The 27042-nt window shown below is 51.1% G+C and overlaps 10 protein-coding genes across 10 annotated transcripts; 4 read left to right on the top strand and 6 right to left on the bottom strand.

Annotated features, from left to right (window-relative positions):
- Nucleotides 1-255: 255 nt before the first annotated feature.
- Nucleotides 256-2745, top strand: NCS57_00475500 (Zn(2)-C6 fungal-type domain-containing protein; the record flags this gene model as incomplete). Its single annotated transcript, XM_053054707.1, has 4 exons — nt 256-448; nt 508-588; nt 644-1802; nt 1857-2745. The coding sequence occupies 4 exons, from the start codon at nt 256-258 to the stop codon at nt 2743-2745; spliced, it is 2322 nt and encodes a 773-aa protein (XP_052916867.1).
- Nucleotides 2746-3117: 372 nt separating this feature from the next.
- Nucleotides 3118-4509, bottom strand: NCS57_00475400 (Alpha-galactosidase; the record flags this gene model as incomplete). The annotated part of the gene is made up of 4 exons (XM_053054706.1): nt 3118-3596; nt 3645-4066; nt 4129-4375; nt 4434-4509. 4 exons carry the CDS (start codon nt 4507-4509, stop codon nt 3118-3120), a joined length of 1224 nt encoding a protein of 407 aa, XP_052916866.1.
- Nucleotides 4510-4821: 312 nt separating this feature from the next.
- NCS57_00475300 (FAS1 domain-containing protein) lies at nt 4822-5552 on the top strand (the record flags this gene model as incomplete). The annotated part of the gene is made up of 3 exons (XM_053054705.1): nt 4822-5017; nt 5066-5376; nt 5427-5552. The coding sequence occupies 3 exons, from the start codon at nt 4822-4824 to the stop codon at nt 5550-5552; spliced, it is 633 nt and encodes a 210-aa protein (XP_052916865.1).
- Nucleotides 5553-6435: 883 nt separating this feature from the next.
- On the bottom strand, nt 6436-8547 carry NCS57_00475200 (MFS domain-containing protein; the record flags this gene model as incomplete). Its single annotated transcript, XM_053054704.1, has 4 exons — nt 6436-7271; nt 7325-8116; nt 8169-8299; nt 8390-8547. 4 exons carry the CDS (start codon nt 8545-8547, stop codon nt 6436-6438), a joined length of 1917 nt encoding a protein of 638 aa, XP_052916864.1.
- A 3095-nt stretch (nt 8548-11642) lies between these two features.
- NCS57_00475100 (uncharacterized protein) lies at nt 11643-12857 on the top strand (the record flags this gene model as incomplete). The annotated part of the gene is made up of 1 exon (XM_053054703.1): nt 11643-12857. One exon carries the CDS (start codon nt 11643-11645, stop codon nt 12855-12857), a length of 1215 nt encoding a protein of 404 aa, XP_052916863.1.
- A 445-nt stretch (nt 12858-13302) lies between these two features.
- NCS57_00475000 (uncharacterized protein) lies at nt 13303-14298 on the top strand (the record flags this gene model as incomplete). The annotated part of the gene is made up of 1 exon (XM_053054702.1): nt 13303-14298. The coding sequence occupies one exon, from the start codon at nt 13303-13305 to the stop codon at nt 14296-14298; it is 996 nt and encodes a 331-aa protein (XP_052916862.1).
- Nucleotides 14299-14532: 234 nt separating this feature from the next.
- NCS57_00474900 (uncharacterized protein) lies at nt 14533-17587 on the bottom strand (the record flags this gene model as incomplete). The annotated part of the gene is made up of 2 exons (XM_053054701.1): nt 14533-17028; nt 17081-17587. 2 exons carry the CDS (start codon nt 17585-17587, stop codon nt 14533-14535), a joined length of 3003 nt encoding a protein of 1000 aa, XP_052916861.1.
- Nucleotides 17588-18238: 651 nt separating this feature from the next.
- On the bottom strand, nt 18239-19345 carry NCS57_00474800 (PKS-ER domain-containing protein; the record flags this gene model as incomplete). The annotated part of the gene is made up of 2 exons (XM_053054700.1): nt 18239-19129; nt 19178-19345. 2 exons carry the CDS (start codon nt 19343-19345, stop codon nt 18239-18241), a joined length of 1059 nt encoding a protein of 352 aa, XP_052916860.1.
- Nucleotides 19346-21953: 2608 nt separating this feature from the next.
- Nucleotides 21954-24403, bottom strand: NCS57_00474700 (uncharacterized protein; the record flags this gene model as incomplete). Its single annotated transcript, XM_053054699.1, has 3 exons — nt 21954-23024; nt 23067-24341; nt 24395-24403. 3 exons carry the CDS (start codon nt 24401-24403, stop codon nt 21954-21956), a joined length of 2355 nt encoding a protein of 784 aa, XP_052916859.1.
- Nucleotides 24404-25291: 888 nt separating this feature from the next.
- Nucleotides 25292-25702, bottom strand: NCS57_00474600 (uncharacterized protein; the record flags this gene model as incomplete). The annotated part of the gene is made up of 1 exon (XM_053054698.1): nt 25292-25702. One exon carries the CDS (start codon nt 25700-25702, stop codon nt 25292-25294), a length of 411 nt encoding a protein of 136 aa, XP_052916858.1.
- Between the last annotated feature and the right edge of the window lie 1340 nt (nt 25703-27042).

Raw genomic sequence — 27042 nt, 5'->3', positions numbered from 1 at the left:
TCCGCAAACCCCTGACGCCATGCCCATGCGCTCCGAACTACCCCAGCTCACTTGGACGCTTGCGGAATAGTGAATGTCACCAAAGAGCGCCACTGCGGGGACCCATGGGGTTGTGGCACGATCCCCCACATGCCGGGGGACCTCACGAGAGACATTTCATCATCTTGGCCTCGGACCTTGATCTCGACCTCTCCCTCTCCCCTCCTCTACCCCTTTGCGATATGCCCAAAAGCCGCGGATACATACGCAGACAACATGGCAAGCCCAAACGGCTCAATCGTTGATGAGCATGTGCGAGGTGACGATGAAAATGCCTCAGGAAACGAACGACCACGGAAGATGGCGCGCGTTAGTACCAGGGAAGAAGAGGGCCCTTCGTGCAGTTCTTGCAGGAGGAGGAAGACCAAATGCTCCAGAGATCAGCCCTGTTCCAATTGTTCCAAGATTGGTACTTCTCTCTTAGCTTGAGCTTGGCAATTGTTTCGAGGAAGACTAACTTGTGTTTAGGCGCCCACTGTGTCTACGACGGGGGCAAGATGAAACCCGGACTACGGACTGGTGCTGTGGAAAGCCTCAGCCAGAGGCTCAGTATGTCATGCCCAATCTCGAGTGCACTTAGCAGCTCCCTGACATGTCATTTCAGCCGCCCTCGAAAACATGTTTGTTGGACAAGGCATCATGTGGCAGCAGATGTTGAATGCCATCTCCGGCGGTAGTGCCCAACCCCAGCTCAGCGAATCACTACCCTCGCCGCCGATGGGTTCACTGCAGGAGCAGTCGTCAGCATTCAAGCAAAGGCTGTCTTTCCTGGCGTCAGGAGATCAAGTTCAATACCAGGGCAACAGCATATCGACCTCAGCCACGACCAAAGCTCCTGCATTATCAGGTATCGAAAACACGGATCCCTGTCTTTCCAACACCCCTATGCCACCGGATGAGCTTGTAGACTCGCTGGTGGAAATCTACTTTGAAACTGTGCATCCTTGGATTCCCATGTTGCATGTTCGGAATTTCAGGGCTGCTCTTGCATCGCCTGAGCAACGAGCCGGCATGACGACTATTCTCCAAGCCATTGTATCTCTCTGCATCAGGTTTTCAGACGATCCCCTACTTAACGAGAATCCATCGTTGCGGACCTGGTATGCAACCAGATGCAGGCAGGCCGTCATCCTGAAGAGCATGGAGACATTCTCTGTCCGAAACGTTCAGGCACTCATCATCTGCGCCTTTGATACGATCGGCAGTGGACACGGTCCATCAACATGGTCCATGGTTGGAAGCATGGCAAGGACCGTGGAGCAGTTGCGCTTGAGCAAAGAGGAGAGCGACGTCGCTGAGAGTGCTTCAGCAGGGAGAAGTCTGATGAACAGAATGACATTCCTTCCTCCTTGCAATGGCTGGCAAGAAGCTGAAGAGAGGCGACGTGTCTTTTGGAATGTCTTCCTGATGGATAGATTCTGCAGTATAAGCACTGGATGGAACCCTTGCCTCACCAGCGCCGACTTTCACCGCAGACTACCATGTGAAGGAGCTATCTGGGAAGAAAGCGAGCAGCTTCAAATACCGACCCCATTCTTCGGCACTCTGGACCAGATGCAACATCCAGAAGCGCTTCCTGAGCTTCACATGGAGAGGGAGGAAGAGCAGAACTCTCTGGGCGGGTTTGCATATTGCATAGAAGCCACCGAGAACCTCAGGCTGGTGATCTTCTTCTTCCTCCAGCACGAGGTTGACTTTGGTAATTCTCGTGATATTCAAAAATGGCTCATCAGATTTAAGCAGCTGGACCTGCGCCTCATGCAGTAAGTGAAAACCACACATCTTGCTCCTACTACATTTTCTAAGAGAGAATCTAGATGGAAAGCCCTCCTCCCTGAAACATGGAGGGAGGCCTGTCTAGTCAATGACGATGGCAACCTTGACCCTAACTTGGTATTGGCCCATATCACCCACAACACTGCTGTGGTTCTCCTTCACCAAGGTCTGGCCTATCCTTCCTCAGAGTGGAAATCCATACCAGCCAAGCTCCCATCTGCTTCGAGTGCGGAGACCTGTCTGGCCGCGACAGAAGAAGTATCTCGTATCACTACGAGATTTCTCCCAACTTCACCCGTCCTGGCAAATCCACAATTTGCATTCTGCCTGTTCGTATGCGGCCGGGCATTGCTTACACATGCCGTCTTTCAAGAGAAGCCAATATCTCCCGTGTTTGATTCTATCCTGCAAAGCCTCGGTGAGATCTCTAAACGATGGAATGGCAGACATGCGAGCACCAGCTCCAACTTGGCTTCCAAATTCAAATCGCGTCTCCTACAAGCACGTCAGGATGGCTATCACGGCGCTGGAAGTATTCGTGAAGAAGCCTTTTCCGACAAGAAATATCCAAACTGTGAACAAGAGGACAACTCACCAAGCAGCTTGGCCTATTCTCACGCCACGGCTTTTCAACTTGGTCTCGACGCCAATGCCACCGCCATGGCATTCAAGCCCGCGTCAAAAAGCTCTCCGGACAGTGTTTCTTTGGCGTTCCCGCCTTTGCCCGGGTCGCTACAGGATGCATTCCTGACCCAACCAAGTCATGGGATACAGCAAGTCATGGATTCTTCCACACAAGATACCATTTCTGTGGCGGACTGCTTCACAGATCCTTCCCTCATGGCCGACCCCTGTCCATATCCATTTCTGGATCAGACCATTATACCCAGCGACAGGGTGACGTCACTGAGAGGTTTCATGCCTCAATGATAGGAGCTTCATAAAAGTAGGATTGTTTTGTATCTTCATGTCATGTTTTGGGTCTTTAGGTGGATGGCCTGGTTGGGTCTACTATTCTTGTTCTGTCATCACGTTGCTATGTGCAGTTGATTGTAGCTGGGGATGAATCTACCTTCACACTCAAAGGAAAAGCCCCGTGACCTTTATTCTTGGGACTCAAGAACTATTAGCAGGCGTCTACAAATACCCAACTCTTTATATCCCCAAGAGCCTTGATGCCTACTTCGAGCAACCATGCAGCCCATGATATTTGTCTTGAAGATTCATTGACTACCTAACTATACCCACACCTACTGACATGTCGCTTGTCTGAGATCTCACAGCGGTTCGGCACCCGTCCGTCTACTTTTCAGACAGCACCAAAACCTTGACCTGATCCACCTCGATGCCCTTCAATGCTATAGCAGCGCCCAGTTTCCCAAGGCTCTTCTTCGCCCACACGTCACGAATGACTAGCTGACGATGCCCTTCATTCAAACCCGGCACTTGCTTAACCGGCAACGAGATATCCAGTGGATCTGCGCCATAGTTCTGCACCAGGATAACATGTCGAGACTTGCCCGATTTCAAAGGTCCAGCCCACACTTGATACTTGCCTTCTCGTGATAGACTCGGAATGTAGTTGACAGCAACGCCCAGTTTATCTTGATTCAAGGCGATGATCTCCTTGTTCTTCAGGACCTCAAGTGACGATTCCCGAATGTTATTGACGTCGGCACCAATAATGAGAGGAGATTTCAGGGCCGCCCAGAACGAAAAGTGTGTCTCTTCCTGGTGCCTTGTCATGTTTCCAACACCAACTTCGAGCATGTCCATGTCCGCTATCAATGGTCAGCAGTTGGTCCGAGAAGAGCAAAACTCGAACTTACCCCAGGATCCTGGTTTCTGAAACCTGGAGATCTCACGCATCTTACGGATCATCGTCAAGACGCTAACGCCTGCATAGCCCGTATTCAGGCAGTAGGCTGTTGCGCAGCCATTGCTGTTATCTTTCTTGTACTCGCTGTGGATGTCACCAGACATGCGATAAGAGTCACTGAGCTGATCGGCCCAGAACCATGGGAACTGGTGACCCCACTCGCATAAGGAGTAGAAGATGTCACGGCCCGTGTCCTTCAACGCGTGTGACATGCGAAGGAACCTTTCCTGGACTGACAGCGTGTTGGCTTGAAAGCCTCCACAATTGTCGTACTTGAGGTAATCGATTCCCCATTCGGCGTACTGAGAGGCGTCAAGCTCCTCGTAGCCGTAGCTTCCAGGTGCAAAGTCGCAACCGTAGATCCCGGCGTCACTATTTAGAGGTTAGATGGCGTGTTGATCGCATTGGTAGTTGCGGTTTCAACCGGTTCTCACCTGTAGATGCCAACCTTCAGACCCAACTTGTGGATGTAATCGGAAACGGGTTTGATGCCACCAGGAAACCTGGTCAGATTGACCTGCTGGCGGCCTTCCTTGTCTCGCTCAAGAGTTTGCCATCCAGCATCCATGAGAACGTAATTGTAGCCCAAGGAAGCCAACCCAGATTTGACAATGGTGTTGGCAGTGGATTCAATGATGCTTTCATTGATGATGGCCTTGAAGCTGTTCCACGAATTCCAACCTGGCAGAAAATTTAGCTAGGCGTGAATATGAGGGGGGGGCGGTGTTTGGGGACTTACCCATCTGTGGCTTGGTGGCCAATCCTTGAGCGGAGACGCCCGACAGGAGTGCCAAAGGGACAATGTTGAGCTTCATGATCGGTACAGAGTCAATTGGACAGATATGCCCACGAAGTAGTTACACTCAATGATTGGAATAATGAAAGACTTTCTTATAACATGATCCGGGAAGAAAGATGGTTACATCATAAGACTCGAGTTCGGGGTTCGGGGTAATCCTGGGTAATGTCCCGAACCTCGCATCGGAGTCGGACCGGTCTTTGGCCCTGAATGCCAAGCCCACGAAGAAGCCGGATATTTGAAGTCCATGTGATGCTCCTCTGCTCCCGCCAATTCCAGCGTAGATGTGAGTGTCTGCAGCGTCGCCTTTTACCTTTGGATTGAAACAATGAGATTCTACTCCGTCTTCCTCTCAGCCCTGGCGGCATCGACGTCTCTTTGTGAGGTCATCGATCGCCAGCCCCTCACCTTCGCTCCAGTTCCTGAAGATACCTACGTCGTCCCAGCATCGGATACTCTTTTGGATTTCATCCAATCGCGAGAGGACCTATCCATTCTATCGTCAACACTCGATCAGCTAGGAGGTTTGTCCTGAAACAGCTGTAAATCACCACCCCGGCTAACCTGCGCAGGATTTGTGCAAGCCCTCAACACCTCGGCAACATGGCAATACACCTTTTTTGCGCCATCAAATAAGGCCTTCAACAACACCGGAGAGTACTTCGAGACTTTTGCCAAGACGGCCAAGGGAAAATGGTGGCTCGGAAACTTGATCCAACATCATTACGTCCCAAACGCGAAGCTCAAGACGTCCGACTTTAACTCGAACACTATCCGACTTCAAACCAGCACGTACCTATATGTCAGTGCAAAGACGGTCAATGAGGATCTCGTCCTCAACAGTGTTGCCACAGTCACAGAAGGAAACCTCCCCGTCACCAATGTAAGTTTCCCTCTGCGAGACTTCTTAAACATGCCGCTGATTCTCTCCAGGGCATCGTTCACATCATCGACCGTATTCTGGATCCATCCGCTCAGATTTTTGAGTCAGATTTGCCGCAGGTAAAGCAAGGGTTTATCCCTGGCAGTTGTTCAAATCCACTGCTGCCTTACTGTTGAATGAAGAGGCGTATTCATGTCCTGGAGCCCGATATGCTGAGTCGTTGGTCCAAAGAGGGGCGCTTGAGTGTCCAAGCAGAGGAAGCATCCTTCAATGTTGCTGCTGAATAGTCAATGGCACTACGCTCTGATTTGTTTTGATTTCTTGATTCATTCTTTGATTGAAATGGCCATTCTAGAGAATGATGTTTCTTCATGGACGTGGCGATTAAGTGACGTGATAGTCTCTGTTACTGTATGCATGTAAGCATGTGGCCGGTTGAATAGCTTCTGCCTTATTGTCCCGGATGACAGCTTCCAAAGGGGCCATTGGAAGGGCAGCTACCAATATAGACCTGGATTGAGAACCAATCTGGTGTAGCTTCTGTGTCTTTGTTGTCAACCTCATTAGAAGCGGCGTGGCACGAGATTAGTTCTCGACACTAGAGCGCCATAATTCCTCGCTGCCGAAGGACAAAGCCGTGGTCTGGCGACAACGTGAGTAGCCCCTCAATGGAGATATCATTTCCAAGGTCCGTGAGAGTATCGACCCTCCGTAGGTGTGTTACGTGACCCCTCGGTCTTCGGGGTAGTAACGAAGTACCAGTTCCGGCAATGTGTAGAATAGCCGGGGCGGGTATGACGCAGGTTGCATGGTTCCTTTCATTACGGCTAAAGGGAATGTTTCATCTATAGTTCTTGATCATCACCACCGGGGAAACCTTCGGATGCCGAATCTGGCGAATGGGCTATTGATCACTTTGGTGAAAGTCTAAGGTTTCGATCTTCTGGCTCAGTTAACCCATCTAGGGCCGGGCTTCAACAATAATAAAGAACCCATTGTCAACACATCATATCATCATATCCCAATGCTAACCCATAATCATCACATCCAAACCATATACTAGGTTCTCGTATCCACCGCAGATGAACTTCCTGTCTGTTCCACCTGTCTGTTTTCGCGGCGCTTGAACCAATTCGCTGGGTTATACGGGCTTCCCTTTTTGCTCCCCTGGGCCTTCATCCTGTCTTCGCCGATCTCTCCACCAATGACTCTTCCGGTGACGCCTTGTTCCATCTCATCGAGGTGGTAATCACTCATTAAAAAGCCACAAATGAGAACCGGGACACAAACGCACACCGCAATGGTGAGTAGAGTGCTCATAGTCTCCTGGTAGCCGCGGTTGATGGCCATGCGTTCGGGGCCATTCATGGGATATGACAAGGCCACGTTGATGTCGTCAAATATCATCGTCGCGTTTTGCTTCGCCTCTTCGGGAAGATAGGCAGTTAGCTTGGCAGGAATATTGCGACCCCAGACAGCGCCACTGATGGCAGAGCCAATAGCGGAACCAATACTGATAAGGGTGAGGAAGATGGCCGTGGCGGATCCAAGGTTTTGATGTCCAGCGCTGGCCTGTACACCGAGTTGAGCTGGCACGTTGAGCATACCCCCGCCAAAACCGATACAGATCTGAGTCCCAATGATAGCGGACAGGGAGGCGTCTTGGGTGCGGTACTTCATCATGAGTCCCATGCCCAGGATGTACAGGCAGGATCCTGCGACCACAAACCACTTGTATCGATTTGTAAATTTGATGAGGAATGAGACAATGAGAGACGACACAGTGCCCGAAAAGCTGAAAATCTGGACAATGTAGGTAGCTGACTGTGTGTCGAGGTCCCAGACGACAAGTAGGTACGAGTAGAAATATGGTTGAACTGAGAGATAGAATGCCACTGGCAAGCCGTCAACTATGAAACATCCTTCGTGAAGATGAGAAGGGGCTTACTGAAATAAAAGGTAATCAGCACACAGCCAGCGCTGAAGGTCCGAGATTTGAGCAAATGCAGAGGCGTCAAAGGGTAAGGCGCCATATTGGCGAGAATCTTCCCAAACGTCCCCTGAACACCATATTTCTTGCCCAGGCGAGTGCTCATCTCCCAGAACGGATAGATGACGACAAAAACAGCACCCAATGCTACCATGGCGATGATGCTCTTGTTGCTCCAGCCATTGGACACTTTGGCGGCGATGGTGCACGGGACGAGGATCAAGGAGAATCCAGCTGCCAGGAGGAGAATCCCACCGATATCCATGTCTCTCCATAGATTCAAGAGAATCTGTCCAGGACTTCCTTTCATCGTGGTGCGGGACTCGGGAGCAAGGCCCAGCTTCTTGGCTCGGCGGCCGTTGAGGAAGAGGGAGATGAGGAGAGGTAGAAACGACACTGGAAGGAGGATGGCCCACATGCCGTAGGCCCATCTCCAACTGCCAGAGCTATTCCTGATACCAGTACCAATGCGCTCACCGATCCATGTCGTGACGAGAAATGGCAGGTCAGGAAGAGTTGAGAAGAGGGCACGCCATGTCAAGTCGGTAGTATCCGCGATAAAGACCTGCTGCAAGATCAACAGACCGGTACTCCCCGCCGCATAAAAGATTTGAGCCGAGGCAAACGTCTCCACATTGTCTGACGCCGCCATTTGTATATAACCCAGAGTATAAAGGGCGATGGAAACACAGAAGGCTTCCATTCGGCCAAAGACGTCAGCAATCTTGGCCATTGGCGGCTTGACCACAGCTATGCCCTTTCATTAGCCATAAAAGTATATCGCTAACAGACAAATGCATACCAAGAATGACAGCTTGAACCACGCCGATGGTCGAGACCAGTGAGTGACTTTGGAATGAACTGGTCACGAAGATGAGGACAGAGCCCGTGACTTGACCCTCCAATGATGTGATGAAAGCCATGAGCAGCAAACTGCAGACATCAAGTCAGATACCCCATGACTAGCTTAAGTCCCCCTAGAATTCAACTCCAGGGGATGTCAATTAGGCGCGCTACACATACCTTCCATAGGCGACGGCCAATGAGGTCTTTGTCCAAGTCTTGGAGATGGCTTCGATACCCTTGACACCATCAAGAGCATCCTCATTCGATGATGTTCCGTCGTCATTGGTCGGTGGGCGCTCATCAGCGTGATTTTTGTGTTTCTCGTCGTCATCCATTGTGGTCTCACGACGAATGGATCCCATGTTGACTCCTGTAGGGGGAACAAGTCGGGAAGAGTCCTTAGGTATATGTGTCAGAAAGCAGCATCTGCCCCCTCGTAATTGAGTATGCAGGTAAAGGTATGAGAAACAGAAGGATCTGGCAAAGGGATCGACGAGATTGATAAGTGGAGGGGAAGAAGGATCGGTGGCTAGGGAGTACAGCCTTACGTCAGGGGGCAACATGTCTGTTAAAGACGTTGTTCTGTCACACTGAAAGCCCCCAGGTAAGCAATTACCCGTTGCATACGTGTAAGAGTGGGTTTGGGAAGACAACAACCAACAAGCTAGACATTCAGCTGCTGTTGGTTCCAAGTAATCACATTGCAGATATGGACGCCACTCTTAGGCCACCAACATTGGCATTGCTAAATTTCAACACCTTCACAGCTCTTCTCCCGATCTCGGACACCAAAGTGTATGATAAAGGATAACTGCCACGCAAAACCCCTACTCGGGCCGAGACCAAAGTACGGCATAAGAGCATATCCCATCCCGCTTTTCAGCCAGCCTTCACAATTATGGAGGTCAGATGAGCTCTATTTTATGCTTATTCAAGCCACCGAATCATCTTTTCTCCCTGTGCGGGTCTGATTGGATAGCGTCGAAAAGGATCCGCGCCAAAAGTCTTGGAGCTGAGATGCATCTTATCAATCACAACCATCCTGCTTCCTTGGCCTTTTCTCGGCACAGACGAAGGATTCTGCACGGTCACAAAACAGGAATGAGGATATCAATTTGCAACTTGCACACAAGTCATTGCTTGTTGGTGATTCGTAGGAAACGCGAGGAGGGTCACACACCACATCGTTGCCTACCGTGAATTGTGGGGGTCCATGTTCCACAGTTAGCTAAAGTGTCTTGATCAGAGCGGGGAACGGCCTTGTTGAAGAAAAGATCACCAATCTTTAAGCTGAGCTCGGAGGCAAGGAGCACAGCTCCGATTGTGCAGCGCGTCAGTCACTCCGACTTGGCGTCTGGTAGCCAAATAACTCATTTCTTGAAGCCCGTGTCAGCTAGCTGCTCAACATACTCCACATCAACCAGTTTGCGGTTGTTCCTCATGGGGTAGGGCTTATGCTCTGCCCGTTTAATATCACATTCCCCTTGTTGATTTCTCGAGTTGTACTTGTATCTTCCTTGCAGTCACGGGTGTTGACATAGTGGTAGTACATATCTCGTCTCCGAGAGCGGAAAGATGACGCTAGGTAACAACTACAACGCGCCAAAAAGGGCTGTGCTTTGGCGAGCAGAAACATCGGCGTCAAGTAGTGACTGAATATTAAACTTACCAGCGCCATATTGATCTTTGATTTGATAGCTTCAGAACCTGCTGGTCACGGTCTCAGTACGGATGAGTTACCGAGCAGCGTCTGTCACAACACCCACTTGACTTTAGTGATTCGACGGAGTTCGAGATGCAAATGGATACTTGCCATGTCACAGTCACTAAGATTTAAAGATGAGCTTTGATTCATAGTCCTGAGAGTAATATAAAAACTATGCCGCAGCCATCTTTTATATTAGCGCCAAGACAAAGAGACACAATCTGTCAAACCATTCTAGCCCTGAGGTGATTCTACACAACTCAAGAATCCATCATCATTATAGCCAAGAAAACACGAAAGGACCATACCCATTGGATATGCAAATACAAAGCTCAGACAATCTTTGAACTCGACTGCCGTCTAGTAGGATACAAACCTTTACCACAACCAATGGCAGAGAAAAGCTGTGACTTTTGTCTCCATCGTCGATGTGTAGACACCGTCGCTTTGAACAAAAAGTTTGATGAAATTGGCCGCCTCGCTAAAGTTGATGACGACGGAACCGAATGGTGGGAATATGCCGTGAGGCCGATAAAGCACGAACCGATAGCGGCTTGATGACGGTAAAGAGCCCGTACTGGGCTGCGGGTTCTTATCAATCACCCTGAATCACCAGTTTACACTTGCTTCCTCCAACCTACACGCTTTAATTTTAGTCTTGGCCTATAAACAATGCCCCTCCCTTTTCACATTCCTGTTAGTCATAATCACTCGTACCATATCGAACATCAGAGCTTTCCAGGCATCACGCAACGGGGCACAAAGCACAATGAACTAATGGCCGGTTTGAGGGCTTATGAATCTGCCTTTCTTCATGAAATATTCAGATAAGTAGATGTCACTATTCTCGGGAATTTTAACTCCTTGTTAGGCATGTTATTAAAGCAACAATGAGAGGTGGCAGCCCGCTTTGACGTGTATGACGTTATAGGGTAGGCAAGCTAAACATCCACAAACACTCATTCTCGTTGAGGGCTTGCTTTAGCACAACGGTGCATATCAACTCTATCAGACTAAAATCATGGAAGGGATTCTCCCAGTAAGAGACTATAAAACGCAGTCTCACGAGATAATAGCGGGCTAGCAACTGTCCCACTCTCCAAAAACCTCTGCACAAGAGAATGCAGGCGAAGTAGCAGCCTTGGTGGCATCTTTGTGATCGGATTTCCCCGTATTTGCCGTTTACTCAGTTTCGAAGTTGCACACCGGCTTCACTAAACACTGCTCTGAGTTGGGTGAAGCCCATGAACCACTCGGAGATTGCGAAAATAGGCATTGTCAAATGCCAATCAGAAACGACAAATGGTAGCCGACAAGCCTAAACGACATCGCGACTCCACAACAATGCATGCAGACCCTATACTGAGCCCCATACCAACCAATCAAGGAAGCATGGCATAGCCCTCAAGGACGCCGAGTGGCTGGTGAAATTAAAGCCCGATACGGGGAAGGCGACCGGCCCGCTGACATGGACCCCGAAGTCCGCTGACGCCCGCTGACAGTGGTTGCCCGAGCTGAAACGCGCAGGCGATTCAATTGATGCTTTGCAGTTGGTGAATCTCGATTAATTGGTGATGCTGGTAAAACGCCCAGTTGGCGGTGCACGATGAGCCTGGTGGGCTGCAGAATGAGGAGGATATAAAGGATGCCCCAGTGTACAAGCTCTAGAACTGTTCTCCCTTCACTCACCATCTCTCATCCTCTTCCCAGCCAAACTTGCTCATCATGAAGGCTCTTTTTCTTTCCATTCTCTGGCCTGCTGTAGCCAGCGCTGCCGCCTGCAAACCTGAACCCCCCAAATCGAAAACCGCCTGCAAGCTGGCTGCCGTTGACAACGTGGATCTGAGTGTCGGCTTCAACTACAATGGCGACTGTGCCCCAAGCACCGGAACTCTCAACGGCTTCATGATGTTTGTCGACTTTTCAGATGCCGAACCCGCTCAAGGCGAAACCCCCCAATCGCTCTACGATGCAGTGGTTCCCCAAACCACCGAATGGTACAAGCAGGCCTCTCAAGGGGCCCTGTCTTTCAATGTCACGGCTGATCTGTCGAAATTCTACCGCATGCCTACATCTGCTGCATCTTATGGCTGGGAGCGAGGTCTCACATGGGCAGAACACCAGGACTACATCCAGGATGCCCTCGACGCCTATACCGCCAAAGGCACTCGCCCTCCACCCCCCGAGTCGGACGTCCTCTATGTTGTTCCCGTTAACAGCGCCGGTGGCAGAGGAATCTCTCGATCCATCACCTTTGTTACACGAGCCAACACCAGACAGGGTGATTACGTCGCCAGGAAGACCGTCACCGTTGCGACTGACGCATTTACAACATGGGGTCCGAAAAGCTGGATTGCGTTGGCTCATGAGACGGGCCACACCATGTGCTTGGCCGACTTCTACCCGTTCGAAGATCTCGGCCTGGGTTACTACGTCGGTGGCTGGAGTGCCATGGGTGACGTCTCTGGTGTTGGCCCTGACTTCTTCGCCTGGGACAAGTGGCGCCTGGGTTGGCTCAACGACGAGTCCATCGACTGTGTTTCGGAGCGAGGAACTACTGAGCACACTCTTACACCGCTAGAGCTCAAAACTTCCGACAATGAAATCAAGGCCGTTGTCGTCGCCGTCAACCAAACCTCAGCACTTGTCGCCGAGGCCCGCATCCCCGAGGGTCTTGACTCAGGCGTCTGCGCCCCAGGTGTCCTGCTCTACACGGTCGACACCTCGGTCAAGTCAGGCTATGGTCCTGTCCGCGTTCTGGATGTGACCCCCGGATCAGGCGGTTGTGGTACTGATAGTGTTTATGACAAGAATGATGGAACGCTGTCCCTGGCTCCCGGTGGAGTAAGCTCGTACAAGGTTCCTGGCTGGGGAGTCGAGGTTACGGTGGTCAAGCAGACGGAGAAGAGTTATACCATTCAAATTGACGCCGAGTTTTAGGAGTGAGACTTCATATCGGAGGAGTTTTCTGAGTGTAATAGAGTAGACAATTAGAAAAGAGATAGCCAATAGACGGGGTGGTGATTATAAGAAACGTTTCGTTCAAACTGTGGCCGCATCAACACATCAGAAATCGTGATCTACGCAGAGGCCGGTATGTGTCAATTTTCCCCCTTACATGACCCTCTATTTCAATTGAATTTATCTGTGAGTTTTAGGGTTAGTTACATCATTTTCCCTATTCTGCGCCGTCTTGGAAATGTTTACCTTGACACGATGCACCAACAAAAACGCCATGTGATTGGCTAACCCCGAACGCGAAAGGGGGCTGGCGCCTAGAATCCTTCAGCCAAATTACTCGACGACCCATGTTCTCAGCTCCCCTCAACCTGTCCCCTTTTGCAACTCCCTCGGATACGTCGGACACAACTCCTCACCTCTCAAAATGGTTTCCTACACTGAAATCAAAGCCTCCAACTCTCTCATCAACGATGTCACAGCCCCAAGCGTTGCCGTCTTTGTCGGCGGCACGTCAGGCATCGGCAAGCTCACAGTGAAAGCCCTCGTCGCAACCGGTTCCAGCGTCAGAATCTACCTGATTGGACGCAAGAGCTCTGAAGAGCGGTCGCGCGCTTTCATCGAGGAACTACGCGTCGTCAACCCCAAGGCTGAAGTCATTTGGACTGAGGGCGATGTCTCGCTGCTTGCGGAAACAAAGAGGTTGTGCGACGTTATCAAGAGCAAAGAGTCACGCATTGACTTGTTGTTCCTTACCCCGGGCTATGCACCATTTGGCACTCGCGAGGAGACCTCCGAGGGCCTGGAAATCGTCCAGAGTTTGGCATACTACTCGCGAATGCTCTTCATCCTCCATTTTCTTCCTCTCCTCCGCGAAGCCGAAGCCCCAAGAGTGGTCGGCGTCCTGGGAGGCGGGCTAGAAACAACCTCCCTGGAACTCGATGACATTGACCTCAAGAAGCCTGAGAATTTTGGCCCCAGAAAGGTCCAGCTTCAGGTCCTCACGATGAACACAACGACTCTGGACAAACTAGCTGCCGAAAACCCCAATGTGACCTTCATCCACTCTTGGCCTGGATGGGTCAACACGGGAAACGTGAACAGGGGCGTTGATCAGGGCACTTTCATGTCCTGGTTCGTCTGGCTTATCCTCGAGCCTCTCATCTCTCTATTCTCATTCAGCGACGAAGAGTCTGCACAGAGGCATTTGTTCCAGAGTACCAGTGCTGCCTTTGGGGGTCGTGGAGTGCCGTGGAATGGTAAGCAGGGTGTGAATTCGCAGGAGAAGCAGGAGAATGGGTTGTTTATCGTCAACTACAAGTGCGACTGCACTCCCAATGCAAAGGTTGTGTCTGCACTCCGGGAGAAGGCACAGAAAAGGGTTTGGGACCACACGCAGGAAGTTCTTGGGCCATACCTGTAACCAATGAATTCTTGCTTATTGTCATGATGTTTTCTTCTTGCTTCTGGACCTTTTTCTTCTTCAATACTACTCCTACTGCCTTCTCGCCCCCCCCCCCGTTCGCCTTGCGCAGGCTGTGCAGGCTTTCGGCAAATTTCACAAGTACCAGAGAAGGAGTCAGATCCAAGACAATTTATCGATCATTACGTATCCTAACTCCAAACATATAATTCGTATATTCTTTTTCGCACGCTCTTAACCAGCCTCAAAAGCAGGGAAATATCGTTTCAATCCCCGGTCCAAAAGCTTGATGCTAACAGGTTTGACGAGATACTCATCCGCACCAACACTGCTCGCAGCCTCTCTGTCCGACAGGCTGTCCTGACCCGTCACTATAAACAAAACACTTGCTTCGCAATTCGCTTGCTTCTCTAAAAGTCGTATGCGTCGAGTAGCTTCAATTCCATCACACACTGGCATTTGTAAGTCCATAAGGATGAGTTGGAAAGCATCTCCTCTGCCGGCAGAGGATAATGATTGCTGTTTTGAGAAAATGTCAATAGCTTGCTGGCCGTCAGTTGCAGAGCAGTAAGGTATTCCTCGTTTCTTGCAATACATCTCCATAATTCGAAGATTAACAACGTTGTCGTCAACAAGTAAGGCTCTGGGTTTAGCAGGGCTTGTGGGGGCTTTCGTGATCGAGATAGGTGGCCTTGATTCTAAATGGCCTGATGCGCTTGTCTCGTCAATGGATGGCGCTATGGTGCCAATATCGGAGTCGATCCCGTCTGCAGCTGTGTTTGAAGGGGGCGAAACAGGCATCGACCCATACCCTTCGTCTGAGCTGGAGCCTTCATCATTCGTCTGTAGCGGCGCCGGTCCACTTGGGCGCGAAGGATTGTCCCGTGAAGTGCTCATCTCTGTCATGATTCTATCGATCTCTTCAAGCGCCAGGTTGATCGTTGAGGTCAGGAAGGGGCCGCTAACGTAGATGATGTTGTTTGATGTAGGCTCCAAAGTCTCTTTCTCTTCTGACCCTGGGATGAGGCAAATGACGGGCTGTTCTCTTGAGATTTGTGAGAAGCACTTCCGACGTTCCTCTAAGTCAGGTATGAGATCAAGGATAAGAAGACAGTCGTCTGTGGTCTCCGAGGCGGTAAAGCCGTTCCGTATCAGACATTTCTCAAAATGTGCGGACAAAGGCCCGTCTTCTGAGCCAGATGCCATCCTGTGAAACTTGGGTGGGATTTGTTTCGGTTTCGAACGCAGTGGTTTCGACGAGGCAGGCGAAGAGACGCAATCGACATCTCCAAAGGTTGCTCTGAAATGCGAACCATGGCCGACCTCTGATGATACCAACTCGACAGACCCACGCAGTAAGGTTGCAAACTTGACAGCGAGAGGAAGGCCCAGTCCAGCACCTGTTGAGTGCTCGCCAACCTTCTCATAAAGATCAAATATGCGCTTTTGGTCCTTGAGGTGAATGCCACAACCAGTGTCCTCAACATCAACGACGAATTCCTTGCCATCCTGTCCCATCGATGCTGTTACTGCCACAATACCTGTTCTCGTGTTCTGAATGGCATTGATGACGATTGGCAGTAGGCTGTCTCGAAGGAGGTTGAGGTCAACCCGAAGGCTCTCGCGACCTGCAGGCAGATCGTAGGTGAAGAATATTGAGGGTTTGTATCGTGTGTCGCCTGAAATCATATCAGATACTCCCTTCGCTAGCTCCATCTCGAGGTCCTCGACATGGTGCACCGCATACTGCCGATCAGTCATGGCGATATCGGTCCATCTGTTAAGAGTAATCATGCTATTGACAGTCGACATTAAGTCTCGCCCCGCCGCCGAGATAGTTTCGAGATAGAGTGACGATTTCCCAAGGCCGGCAATAGGCTTCACCAATTCCGCAAAGTTCGGTTTGGCGTCGTTTCCTTGCGAGCCCCACAACTTCAAGTCCTCGGCTAAGAGCTCTGCAGCACCGAGAATACCATGAATCGGGGTTCGGAGTTGGTGAGAGATGCCTCGCAGGAATGTCTCCTTCGCTGACATCACTTCTGCTAGCAAGCGTTTCTGCCACCTCTGGGAGAGCATTCCCGCGCAGGTCCGAACAAACCAGGAATCGACATCGTCGAATATGTGTCGAAAATCTTTGGTGGCAACAACTAGTAGTGATGGGCCCAAGGTGCTCTCGCAGTGGGAGGCAACGAACCGGACCACTTTGTCGGAGGGGGTGTCGTGTTGGTTCGAGCCGGCAATGAATTCGTCGATGTAGTTCGTGTCCTCCCAAAGACCGTTTTCGAGGTTGGATGACAGGATGGGGCGTCCTCCTTCGGTTTCAATGTGACCAGCCCTGGCAGACTGAAGGCTGATTGTCGCATCCGGGTAGGCGGCTCTCATGATTTTAAGCACTGGCTCCTCGGACACTGCATCGTCGTCGTCACGCTCAACCTCGGCGATGAGTTCAGCCATCCGGTGACGTTCCCGCTGGCGCTTTGCTCTGGCGCATAGCACAATATCGGCGACGATCCAGTCGGCCAGACGAGCGAGTGTTTGTTGCTGAGGTTTCGATAAAGGCTCCTGGCTGGTTGCTGATGCCACGCAAAGTGACCCTAGTCCAACACATTCGCCAGATTCGTGCTGCATTCGGAGTGGAACGCCTGCATAGGCCGTGAGTCCTCCTTGTTCAACGTATGGTGATTCCTGAAAGCGCCAATCCTCCATCATGTTTGGTAGAAGGAAAACATTCTAGAAAGTAGTTCAGCAACTTGCGGCAAGGGAATAGAGAGAAATACCATACACCAGGAGGCTGTGTGACCGTGTGAGCGCAGAGGGTTTCACCCCGTGGCAGGATAGCGAGCTCAAGTCCGACTGTAGCTAAGCGGATATAGACGTTGACATCGAGGACGCCGATGACGGCGTACTCCCAGCCTGTGGATTCCTGTGCAAGACATGCCTTCTCTTGAAGGCCGGCGAGAAGTTCAGGCTCATTGATAATGTCCCGGGTGTAGTACCATAGCATAGACAATCTGAGCCTCTCATTCTTGGCTAGATGAGCGCGCAAATACCGGGGCGAGGGGCAGGGCTTATCCGGGACTGATGAGGGTGCATAAGGGTCCGGCTTTGGAGGGTAGAAGCATGACTCCAAGTCCTGGGACCAAGACTCAACCGGCCTATCGATCTGTTCCGGGTCATAGATCGGTCCAACGACCTCGGGACGAGGCGGCGGGGGATTGCGCTCGGACGACAACAGGACCGCGTCGGCCTTTGGGAGGAAAGACAGCGGCTTCCCGCCAGTGGAGGCCATGACCAAGGGTCTGCAGCACGGGGAAGATAACGCGACAGGGGTCACAAACGCATCAAGACCGAATCGAGCATCGATGGTGGATAGACAGTCAGAAACATGCGTGGAGATGGTTAAGGAGAGGCTTTGGTCAAACTTGGAAGTTGGAGGTTGAGGCGCCACTCACGTGCCTGGTCCCGCTAATGTGGCCCCATGGGATGCGATCGAGATCGGTCTGGACCGTTTGCTCCGGAGTCCGGACTCAAACGGAAGGTGTGATTTGCTACGGCAGCTGCTTAGTGTGGCAGTTAAAGGGATAACTATTGATGGCTAAGGAGGCACCATCTTCTGTTAATCACTCATCTTGATTTGAAAACTCGTAAAAATTGCTCCCGAGCTGAATATCTGGGGGATCTACAGAGGAGAGTTGAACGGGAATTCTACAGGGTTATTTATAGCTTCGGCGATCATCCTTATTAAAGTGGACCGACAACCAGATTTGGATGGTCCAAGTACGCCATGCCTTTGCCAAGATGGCGAGTTTCAGAGTCTCAACCGGATCACCCGCTTTCATTTCACGTTGGTTCGCCCACAACCTGGAGACAAAGCACAAATGCCATATTGTCAATTGGCACAAGGAGTGCTATAGAAAGTATCAAGCGCAGCTCTCATCCATCAGTGATCAACGCGAATCACAACCTTGGCAAAGTGCTTTTTCTCCTTCAATCGTCGATAAGCATTCTTGACCTCTGCCAGCTCAAAAACCACGTCGTCAATAACAGGCTTAATCTTCTTCTCGTCGATGAAACGAACAAGATCCTTGAACTGATTGCGGCTGCCTCCAAGGATACCTCGAGCGATGCAAGTGTGGAGGAGGGCTGCAAACATGGGAACCGTCTCGGCGTCTGCTGCTCCGACACCGCCAATGATCATGACGATACCATCAGTGCGGACGGCCTGGAGAGAATGAGAAAGCGTTTCGTTGCCGCCAATCTCGACAACAATATCGAAGCCCCGTCCTTCGGGTGTCAGAGCTCGCGCCTCTTTGCCCCAGCCGTCGGGGTTGGTGCGATAGTTGACAACGTGCTTGGCGCCAAGCTCCTTGAGCCTGGTAGCCTTCTCATCGGATGAAGTTGTCGCCACGACAGTTGCACCTACGGCTGTCGCAAGCTGGAGAGCCGCGATGCTGACGCCGCCTGTGCCCTGGACCAAGACCCAGGTGCCCGGTCCAGCCTCTCTACCCTTCAGGCCAAAGAGCGAGTTCCATGCAGTCGTGTATGTGACTGTAAGAGTTGCGGCTTGCAGCCAGTCCAGAGACGTGGGAGCATGGACAAGAGCGCCTTCAGGGAACACGCCAATAGATCGCAGCGTTCCATCAGTACCTTGTCCAAGCATCATTGGGACTTGAGCGACCGTGGAGAAGGCATCGTCGGGAATCGAAGGATCGAAATTGGTCACGACCCTGTCTCCAGGCTTGAAGCCCTTGACTGAGGACCCGACTGCCTCGACAGTGCCAGCGCCATCGCAACCCGGCACCACGGGAGGAGTGATGGGGCCGTTGACACCCTGCTTTGAGTTAGGGCTGTGTGATATCTGAGGACATGCATGACTTACCATGGGACCAGCGATGACAAGCTCTCGGTAGTTGAGACTGGCAGCATATAACTTGACCAAGACCTCGTTGGGACCAAGTTCTGCTTGGGAGGGCACGGGAACATTCTCTTGGTACTCGAGGGAGGTTTCGAAGCCTTCTTGGCTGTTCAAGATCCACTGTCTAGCCATTTTGGGTGTAATTGAGGATGAGGTTTTTGGTGAGGGTGGTATAGAATGATGAACAGATGGATGATTTCGTTCTGAGATGAGGAATTCCAACTCGAAGTACGTCTTGAGGGTTTATATACCTTGATGATGCTGGGTAAGATCATATAAGCGGCGGAAGCTAGGCGGGTCCTGGCGGAAACCTTTGCGGGTTGCGGAATCTCAGTATTACCAACAACAATGATGGACAGGGCCCAAGAAAGTCGATGACATATATCCTTTCGGAGTTTAATTCTAGTCATGGGCATTATTTTTGAAACACTCAATGTGTACCGCTGTTCCGCCACCGCTCCATCCTGTCGGGCCCAAAATCCAGCCCCATCAAAACAAGCGGAAACGCATCAACTTCATCCATAGTCCTCTCTTCCAACAGCATCTCCGTCTCGTTCCTGTGTAAAAATCCTACACTCCGTTCCGCACATATACTAGTCCACGCCGCCGCTGTCTTGGCATCCCAGACACCCCTCCTCGTCGTGATGCGTACCCCTCCAAAACACGGCCCACTGCCTGTTTTCAACAGCTCATAGCCCGACTGAATCATCATGGAGACGCACCATGTCCTTCGGACTGATTCTGAGAGAATCCATGCATGCCATAGAAGCTGCTCTGGAGACGCTTGACAGGGAACGGGAGGATTTGAGGTGAGTTCCGGCGTGTAGACTGTGAGGGCATTGTGAAGGAGTAGCCTGTCGTCGCTGGTAGCACACGAGGCATGAGATAGCATCTGCTTGGCCCAGCGGTGTAAGATAGGTAGGTGCTGCTCTGCATAGTGCCGTTGGCGGATATTTCCATCAAAAAGGCGAATAAAAGTGTAGATGAAGAGTGATTGTACGCGGCCAATCTCGTCAACAATACTGGCCTGTGGACAATCATGTGAGACAGCAAGCTTGTTTGCCTTGTCTTCTATAAATCGATAGACCATATCGCTGGTCTTGTCCGTCTTGTTAAAATATGTTGAAAGAGCCATGAAAGCATCCTGTATGCAGCTCGGGACGCTCTTTTTGTTCAGTTCGGGATGGATGAAGGGGTTGCTGCCAGTCTCGATCCATTCCTTCAGCCAGTCTTTGGTCTTGTCGAAGCAAATGTGTACTTCGTTAACTGATATTGGCACAAGACGAGAAGTATCAACGGAACTAACTTCCCAGGAGTCTGGGGTCAGGAACCAAGCCGATCTCAGGTCATCCAGAGATGGGGATGGGGAAATGGTTGCTGTGGGCAGCTCTAGTCCCAGCTGTGGATCAACTGCGATGATCTCTGGTTGAGAAGGCTGCAGGAAAGATGGGACAACTTGCTCCTCGTGGTGTTGTGGTAATCTAATCAAACCACCAACGTTGTCATTGGCGCCGTAAACAACCATTCGCGGATGAGCTTCATAGGAGCAGGCCAACCCTCGGAGCTCGCAGCGGCGGCATTGAGGAAGCTGCTTGGTACATTTTCGCTTGGCAGACTTGCACGACTCACAGGCCTTGCGCGTTTTGGGATGCATTGAGATGTCTTGGCATGTTACTCTTTGCGTCTAGACAGATTGAAGAACAAGGTCGTCATAGTGATAGGGTAGAAGAGGTGATGTTTTGGCCAATGTTTGTCAGCGCCAGCGGAATTAGTTTCCTTCTTTGGTTAGACTTTCCACATCTGACTCCACTACGTCCGCACCCGCAGCCAAGTAAGCACTAGGTAACAGGAGTGGAATTTATCAACAACCTGTCTGTCACAGAGGATGATCGATGAATGCGATTATTGAAAGTCACCCATGGTAAGCATATGAAACAACAAGAGTGCCTCTTATGAGGTTTCGTTAAAAGTATCAGCCATAACTCTAGGCTCCCAGAAGCACTGAGACCATGCCTACATCCATGACTTCTCGGATATTTCACGGGATCCAAATCCACAATGCACTTAGAATATTGAGCATTTCTACGGCTCTGAATCTAAAATCTCTTATTTGAGGGCTACGATCACGACCAATGGTGGTCAGTGACAACCAACTCAAGGATAGACATATTATTAGAATAAATGCGGAAGCTCATGACCTGAACGTCGTTTTGATTTATTACCAAGTATGAATCTTTCAGACAAAGCCACCACCCTTGCTCTCCCCGAACTGCGGGAACACGGGCACAACCGGGATGCGAATCAAGCCGACATACACACATAGTATTCAGCCCACAAAGCCGTACACTTGGCACTGACAGCGGGGTTCCATTTCGCCAGCTGAGCCATGGTGATCTTGTAGTAGTTCTGAATTCGGCCGATAACTAAGATCACCCACTAAACCGGCGCTCGCAGAACCCGCAAGCACCGGCGGGCGACCCAGCCAGGCCAAGGCCTGAGTGCAGTCTACCATAAAGGCCGCAGTATATGGCCAAGTAGCATGCTACGTCTAGCATCGCTGTGACTCCTAGATCGTGTGCGCCACAAGGAACTGGCCAGTCGGTGTTCTTGGACATTGAGCCTCATCTGAGAAAAACAAGTGCTCCCAGCAGGCACTGGGTGAGAGAAAAGCAGCTTGAACTGATGTGCGTTTGTTGCGGTGACCAAACTCGCGCTCTACCATCGACTGCGACATGAATCCTCAGCTGTCGCGGGTTAGTCTCGCAAGTAGCAGGTTTGCTATATCTTGCGCCATAGAGGACCTTTGACCGAGGAACCACAGCGCCCTGATGCACTCCTCGGCGCGCCTCTCCGGCTCCCTCAACTCTCTGGCATCGTGGCCAAGCGCCTCCCACTCGTTGCACCTGGAGTCGTCCATGATGTCGAGGTGGTGGCTCGACGCTCTGGCAAACGCCCTGACGAGCAGCGCGGTCCACGGCTCCGTCAGGATCGCGCTGGTGCTGACGGCCAGGTGATAGCCCGGCAGCTGGATCGGGCTGCCGCACTCCTCATCGATCGGGCAGGCCACCCTGGCGAGGTCGGCGAGTTCCAGTGAGCTGGACCTGACCATCCGGGCCGTGAGCTTGGACTCGAACCGGGCCTGCCTCGCGGCTTCCTGTCCGAGCCCGCGCTCGTCGGCAAAGTCGATGAGGTCGGCCATCATCATGACCCCGAGGTTCCAGGGAATGACCACGCAGATGAACGAGGCCTTGATGTGGGAGGGAAGCCCCGAGTACACCTGGGCCAACTTGCGGAATAGGGCCCCGTGAGTGACGTTCCACCAGCGGTACGTGGCAATGGCGCTTTGGACGATGTCGTCGATCTGGGCGTGGCAACGTCTGCACAGAGCGTTCTGGAGCTGCGCTACTTTCCTTAAGATGAAGACCTTGATCAGAACGGATCGGCTGATGCTCTCGAGGGTGGCCAGGTTGGAGGCTGGCCAGTGAAGATGCGACGGCCTGTCTGGCTTGAAGAATTCAAGCTGCCAACGCAGGCTACGCTGTTCAACGACTTTTCCTGCCCCGTCCAAGGACTTCTGGGGTTCTGCCTCCGGACAGCTGGATGCCCCCTCCTCGGCGGCGAGGGTAAGGGGCCTCTCGTGCGTCGACGACGAAACCGTGTCGGACATGACGGCCAGCCAGTATAGGAATCCGATGGTAGCGCGTTCTTCCGGGCCGACCGTGACGGTGGGAGCGGCACGCTTGCTGTCACGTCGCGCCCAGGACTTTGGCTTTGCCCGAAGCTGCTCCTCCCGAGCGGCGTCGAACTTGAACTAGATGACATCGATCTTGCGCGCTGCGCGCTCCAGGAAGACGGGAGCACCGCCCTGGCACAGTATCCTGAAGACTCGGCCACACCGAGCCCTGCCCATGGAGGGTTCTGTTGGCGAACCAGACCTGGCAGACGAGGTGGACGAGACCGTCGTGGCTGGCTTCTGGGCGAGGCTGAAGAGAACCTCTGCGTATATCACGCGGCATGACTCGACCTCCGAGACACGCTGGGGCGCTTCTCTCGCTTGATCCCACACAGCCGACTGCAGGTAGCTTTCGAAGTCAGCGCCGTCCATGTCGTGCAATTCCGCCTCGGGGTTGGCAGCACCGCCTGATTGTCTCCATAGACGGTAACCTTGTACATTGCGGCAGCTAGACCATTGCAATGAGAGAGCGATGATGGCCAGCTCGAGCGCTCTCGACGCAGCCCGACTTTCAGATGCTGTGAAGGACAGGATCTCATTCTCTTCTGCCACGCTGTCCAGCCGAACCACGCGGTGGTAGAACTGGGCGGGGCCAAAGCCATTGAGCACTGGTGCCGTCGGGGTTGCAGCTAGGCCTAGGTTTACCGTCTGCGGCATGCTCGTGGTGTACGGGCATGTTTGGTCGGTGAGCCAGCAGGCGAGGTTGTTTTCCAGCACGTCACAGTAAATCTTGAGCAGGCATTCTGTGACCGTGTGCCTGTTCGATGCCCTCATCATCAAGGTTTCTGCGCTATCCTCCGACAGGGACGAGCTATCGTATCTTGGCGGTGAGGCATGTCTCGAGCCTGCGTGACGTGCCCTCTTGGGGAACGGGGAGGAGGAGACCCGAGGATGGGTCTGACCATGAGACTCTGGGTCGTGCTCTGCTTCCAGAGCATTGCAAGAAGCATCCCAAGGAAAGTTGAATTCAAGAGGAGGTGCTGTGAGTGGTTGCGTCGAGAGGGAGCCGTCCAGACTTCGCTTGTTCGGGCGCGACGGCCCTGCTACAACCGGGCTATTCTGGCACTCTTCGACAGGAGCGCAAGAACGGCCTTGATCCCTCTCCGTGTTCTCGGTGCACAATGGGGCTGTCTGAAGATTGAGGAAGTCGAGCCAGGTTCCGTACAACAGCGCCACAGGCTGTTGATCAGCAGAGGTTTCCAGCCGGGAGACTCTAGGACTGTCCGGGTTTGGCTCCGATGGAGATTGGGCGACGCCCAGCGCAGCTGCGGGTTGCTGGTCCGCAGAGGCTTCCGGCCCGCGGACTCTGGGGCTATCCGAGTTTGACTCCGATGGAGATTGCAGGCCGTTGTCGCCGGGGAAGGGAGCTACCACAACGTCGGCAAGGAGCTCCGACTAGGTCACTTCGGGGGATTTAAGCCAATTATATTTGTTTATCTAAGGGATACTTTTATCATGACTAAACCTTGCCTCTGTAGTAAGTACTCATAGCATAGTGTTTTAACAGGTGAGATTATTCTTATCGCATAATCTAGTTATCTTAATAACACTGGGGCGAAGTATAGGCCGGACCGCCTTGCCGGCTGAGGAGATATACTGGCTGCTGCTTGATTGTCTGACATGTAGGCTTCTAATATGGCTTAAGATACATTACTATTATATTTACTTTCAAAACTTCGGAAGGATTGCCTGTTGTAATTTTATGCAAACCTACAATCTAGATCCGCGCAAAATACTGACATGATTATCTCAAGGCTGTCATTCCCCAGATCGCTCGTGCTCTGTCTGCCTAGTGGCGCATCGGACGCATCGAGGCTAACTACAACCCTCACCGCCCTGCCAACATGAAGAGAGACGACGAGGCACTTAATGAGCTTCATGCTCGCCAGTCAGGCACCTGCACTCACAAGTTCAGCACTGGCGCCGAGCTCGAGCTTGACAGATGCGCCGGCAATGTGCCTTTATCGACTTCTTGCGAGTACCACTCTTGAGCGGGTTACGAGTCGATGAGTATCTGCACACTGTGTGGCTCAGGTTTGCTTTGTCTTGTGGTTTGCAAGGTAGATAAATGCTTACTATGTGGTTAAAGATGCCAGTCTCAAGTTGACATGCACCAGATCTAGAAAACAACATATGCCAAAAAAAATCTGCTACGGTTAACAACAACAACAACATAGAAAAATAAATCCTTTGCATTTTAGCCAATTTGGGTCAACTATAGATAATAAAAGAAAGAGGAAAACAGTTTAAGGATCGTAACCGCGACGCCTCAAGTTAGGCTCGCGCAGAGAGTAACATGAAAAGCAACCATCACCCATATAATCCATCATCACCTTCAGCCATAATCAGTCATCGTGGCCACGCTTGCACTTCTGCTCATTGTCGTCCCAATGTTTATGCTTAGGGCACCTGCAATTGCCCCATCTGTCCTCCCACATGCCGTCCCTGCATCTGCATTTGCCGTCCCTGAACTCCTTCTTCCTGTCTTCGCAGACACACTCATAGCCCTTCCGTTTAAAACCCTCTTTGCAGACGCATTTATTGGAATCCCTATCATACTTCTCCTTTGGGTCCTTGCAGACGCACGGCCTCTTCCTGATACCAGTCCGGTAGGCATCCTTAGGGCAACGGAATTGGTGGCCTCCGTGCTTGTCATCCCTGGCCTCGACGTCGTGAATGTCAGCGTCCGGATTGGGAAGTGCAGCGACTGAGTTCAGGGCAAGAAGTGCGCCTAGGAGAAAGTGGTTGAGAAGCATGATGACTGAGGGGTGGATTTTTTAATAGGGTCAACTTGGTTATGTAGAAGAGAAGTAGGAGTTTCTTATATAACGGCCAAGATGAAGAGTGCGAAAGGGAAGGTGCCGGTATCTCAGTCAGAGAGGGTTCGACATGGAGAATAGGGAAGGATGAGATAGAGAGAGAATGTTTCTAATATATACGTCTCAGCTGGCCCTCATTGAGAGTGCCATTCTCCCTCCACCGTGAGTTGAGCTTGAGTTCTGCATCTATCTTTAGAATCACACTCTGCCTCAGAAGCCCATTTTTAGAAAATTAAGTTAGTATTTGACACAACCTCACCTCCTCAAACATGCTATGCCCTAATTCCATCCATCGCCGGAAAAGTCATGTAAAAATAGCTACGGTTAAATATCTTAACCTCCATTCTACCGCCACTTCTCATCGATACGAGGTAAACCCAAACGGCCTGGGCGGATCTACAAGGAAGCCAGCGAGTTGATTTGCCGAACATCTGTGCTGTGGAATTAAGCTATCTTGATATCATCAGTGACACCTTTCAGTAGCACGCGCTCTCCTTGGTTGGTGCATGTCGTTGAGGTGACATGGTCGTGGCAAAGAGGCTTCGGCATCTGGCCCTTCCGTCTGTAGCCTGAAGGCAGAAGCTGAGTCTCGGGAGCGAGGCATCAAAAGGGACTTGCGGGCAGTGTTCGAATATGATGTTGATGCCTCCTAGATAATGCTGGACACTTGCACTGTCTGAAGCCTATCAGACACACATAGAGAGTTTCGGGTGTTTCCCCGCTTCAACGTCAGCGCCACCGTCGCGATGATTCCGTCACAGACGGGCCCAGCCCTAGTGGGCGCGCTACGTGTAGCCGCCGCGACACCATTCCCGATGGCCTGGGCCGATGGGGCTTGAACTCGACCTCGTGGCTCAGTATGTCAGAAACTCACCACTAGGCCAAAAAGCATGGCGCGCCACTTTAGTTAGTGGTACTACTCTTATCGCAGCCTATTGCCAATTCAACACAGTAAGCCTATTAAAGGCTACGCTTAAATTATAATATAAAATATATTGTTAATATATTTAACTTTTTATGCAATATTTAAGCACTTTACTTTTTTTTAAAAAAATTATTATCTCTTAATATAATATTAAAAATTATAATTAATTAATTATATAATTTTAATAATAATATTAATTATAAAAACTTATATTTTTTAAAAATATTTTTATTTTCTAAATTTAATATATTAAAGCTTATTATAAGTTAAAATATTAAAATATATAATTATATAAATTTAATTATATAAATTTACTTATAACGTACATGATAAGCATGCGACGCATCCAAGT

The sequence above is a fragment of the Fusarium keratoplasticum genome, chromosome 3, assembly GCF_025433545.1.
Source record: "Fusarium keratoplasticum isolate Fu6.1 chromosome 3, whole genome shotgun sequence".
NCBI lineage: Eukaryota > Fungi > Ascomycota > Sordariomycetes > Hypocreales > Nectriaceae > Fusarium > Fusarium keratoplasticum.
The sequence above is the reverse complement of the archived record's forward strand: the minus strand, read 5'-3'. Positions and strand labels throughout refer to the sequence as shown.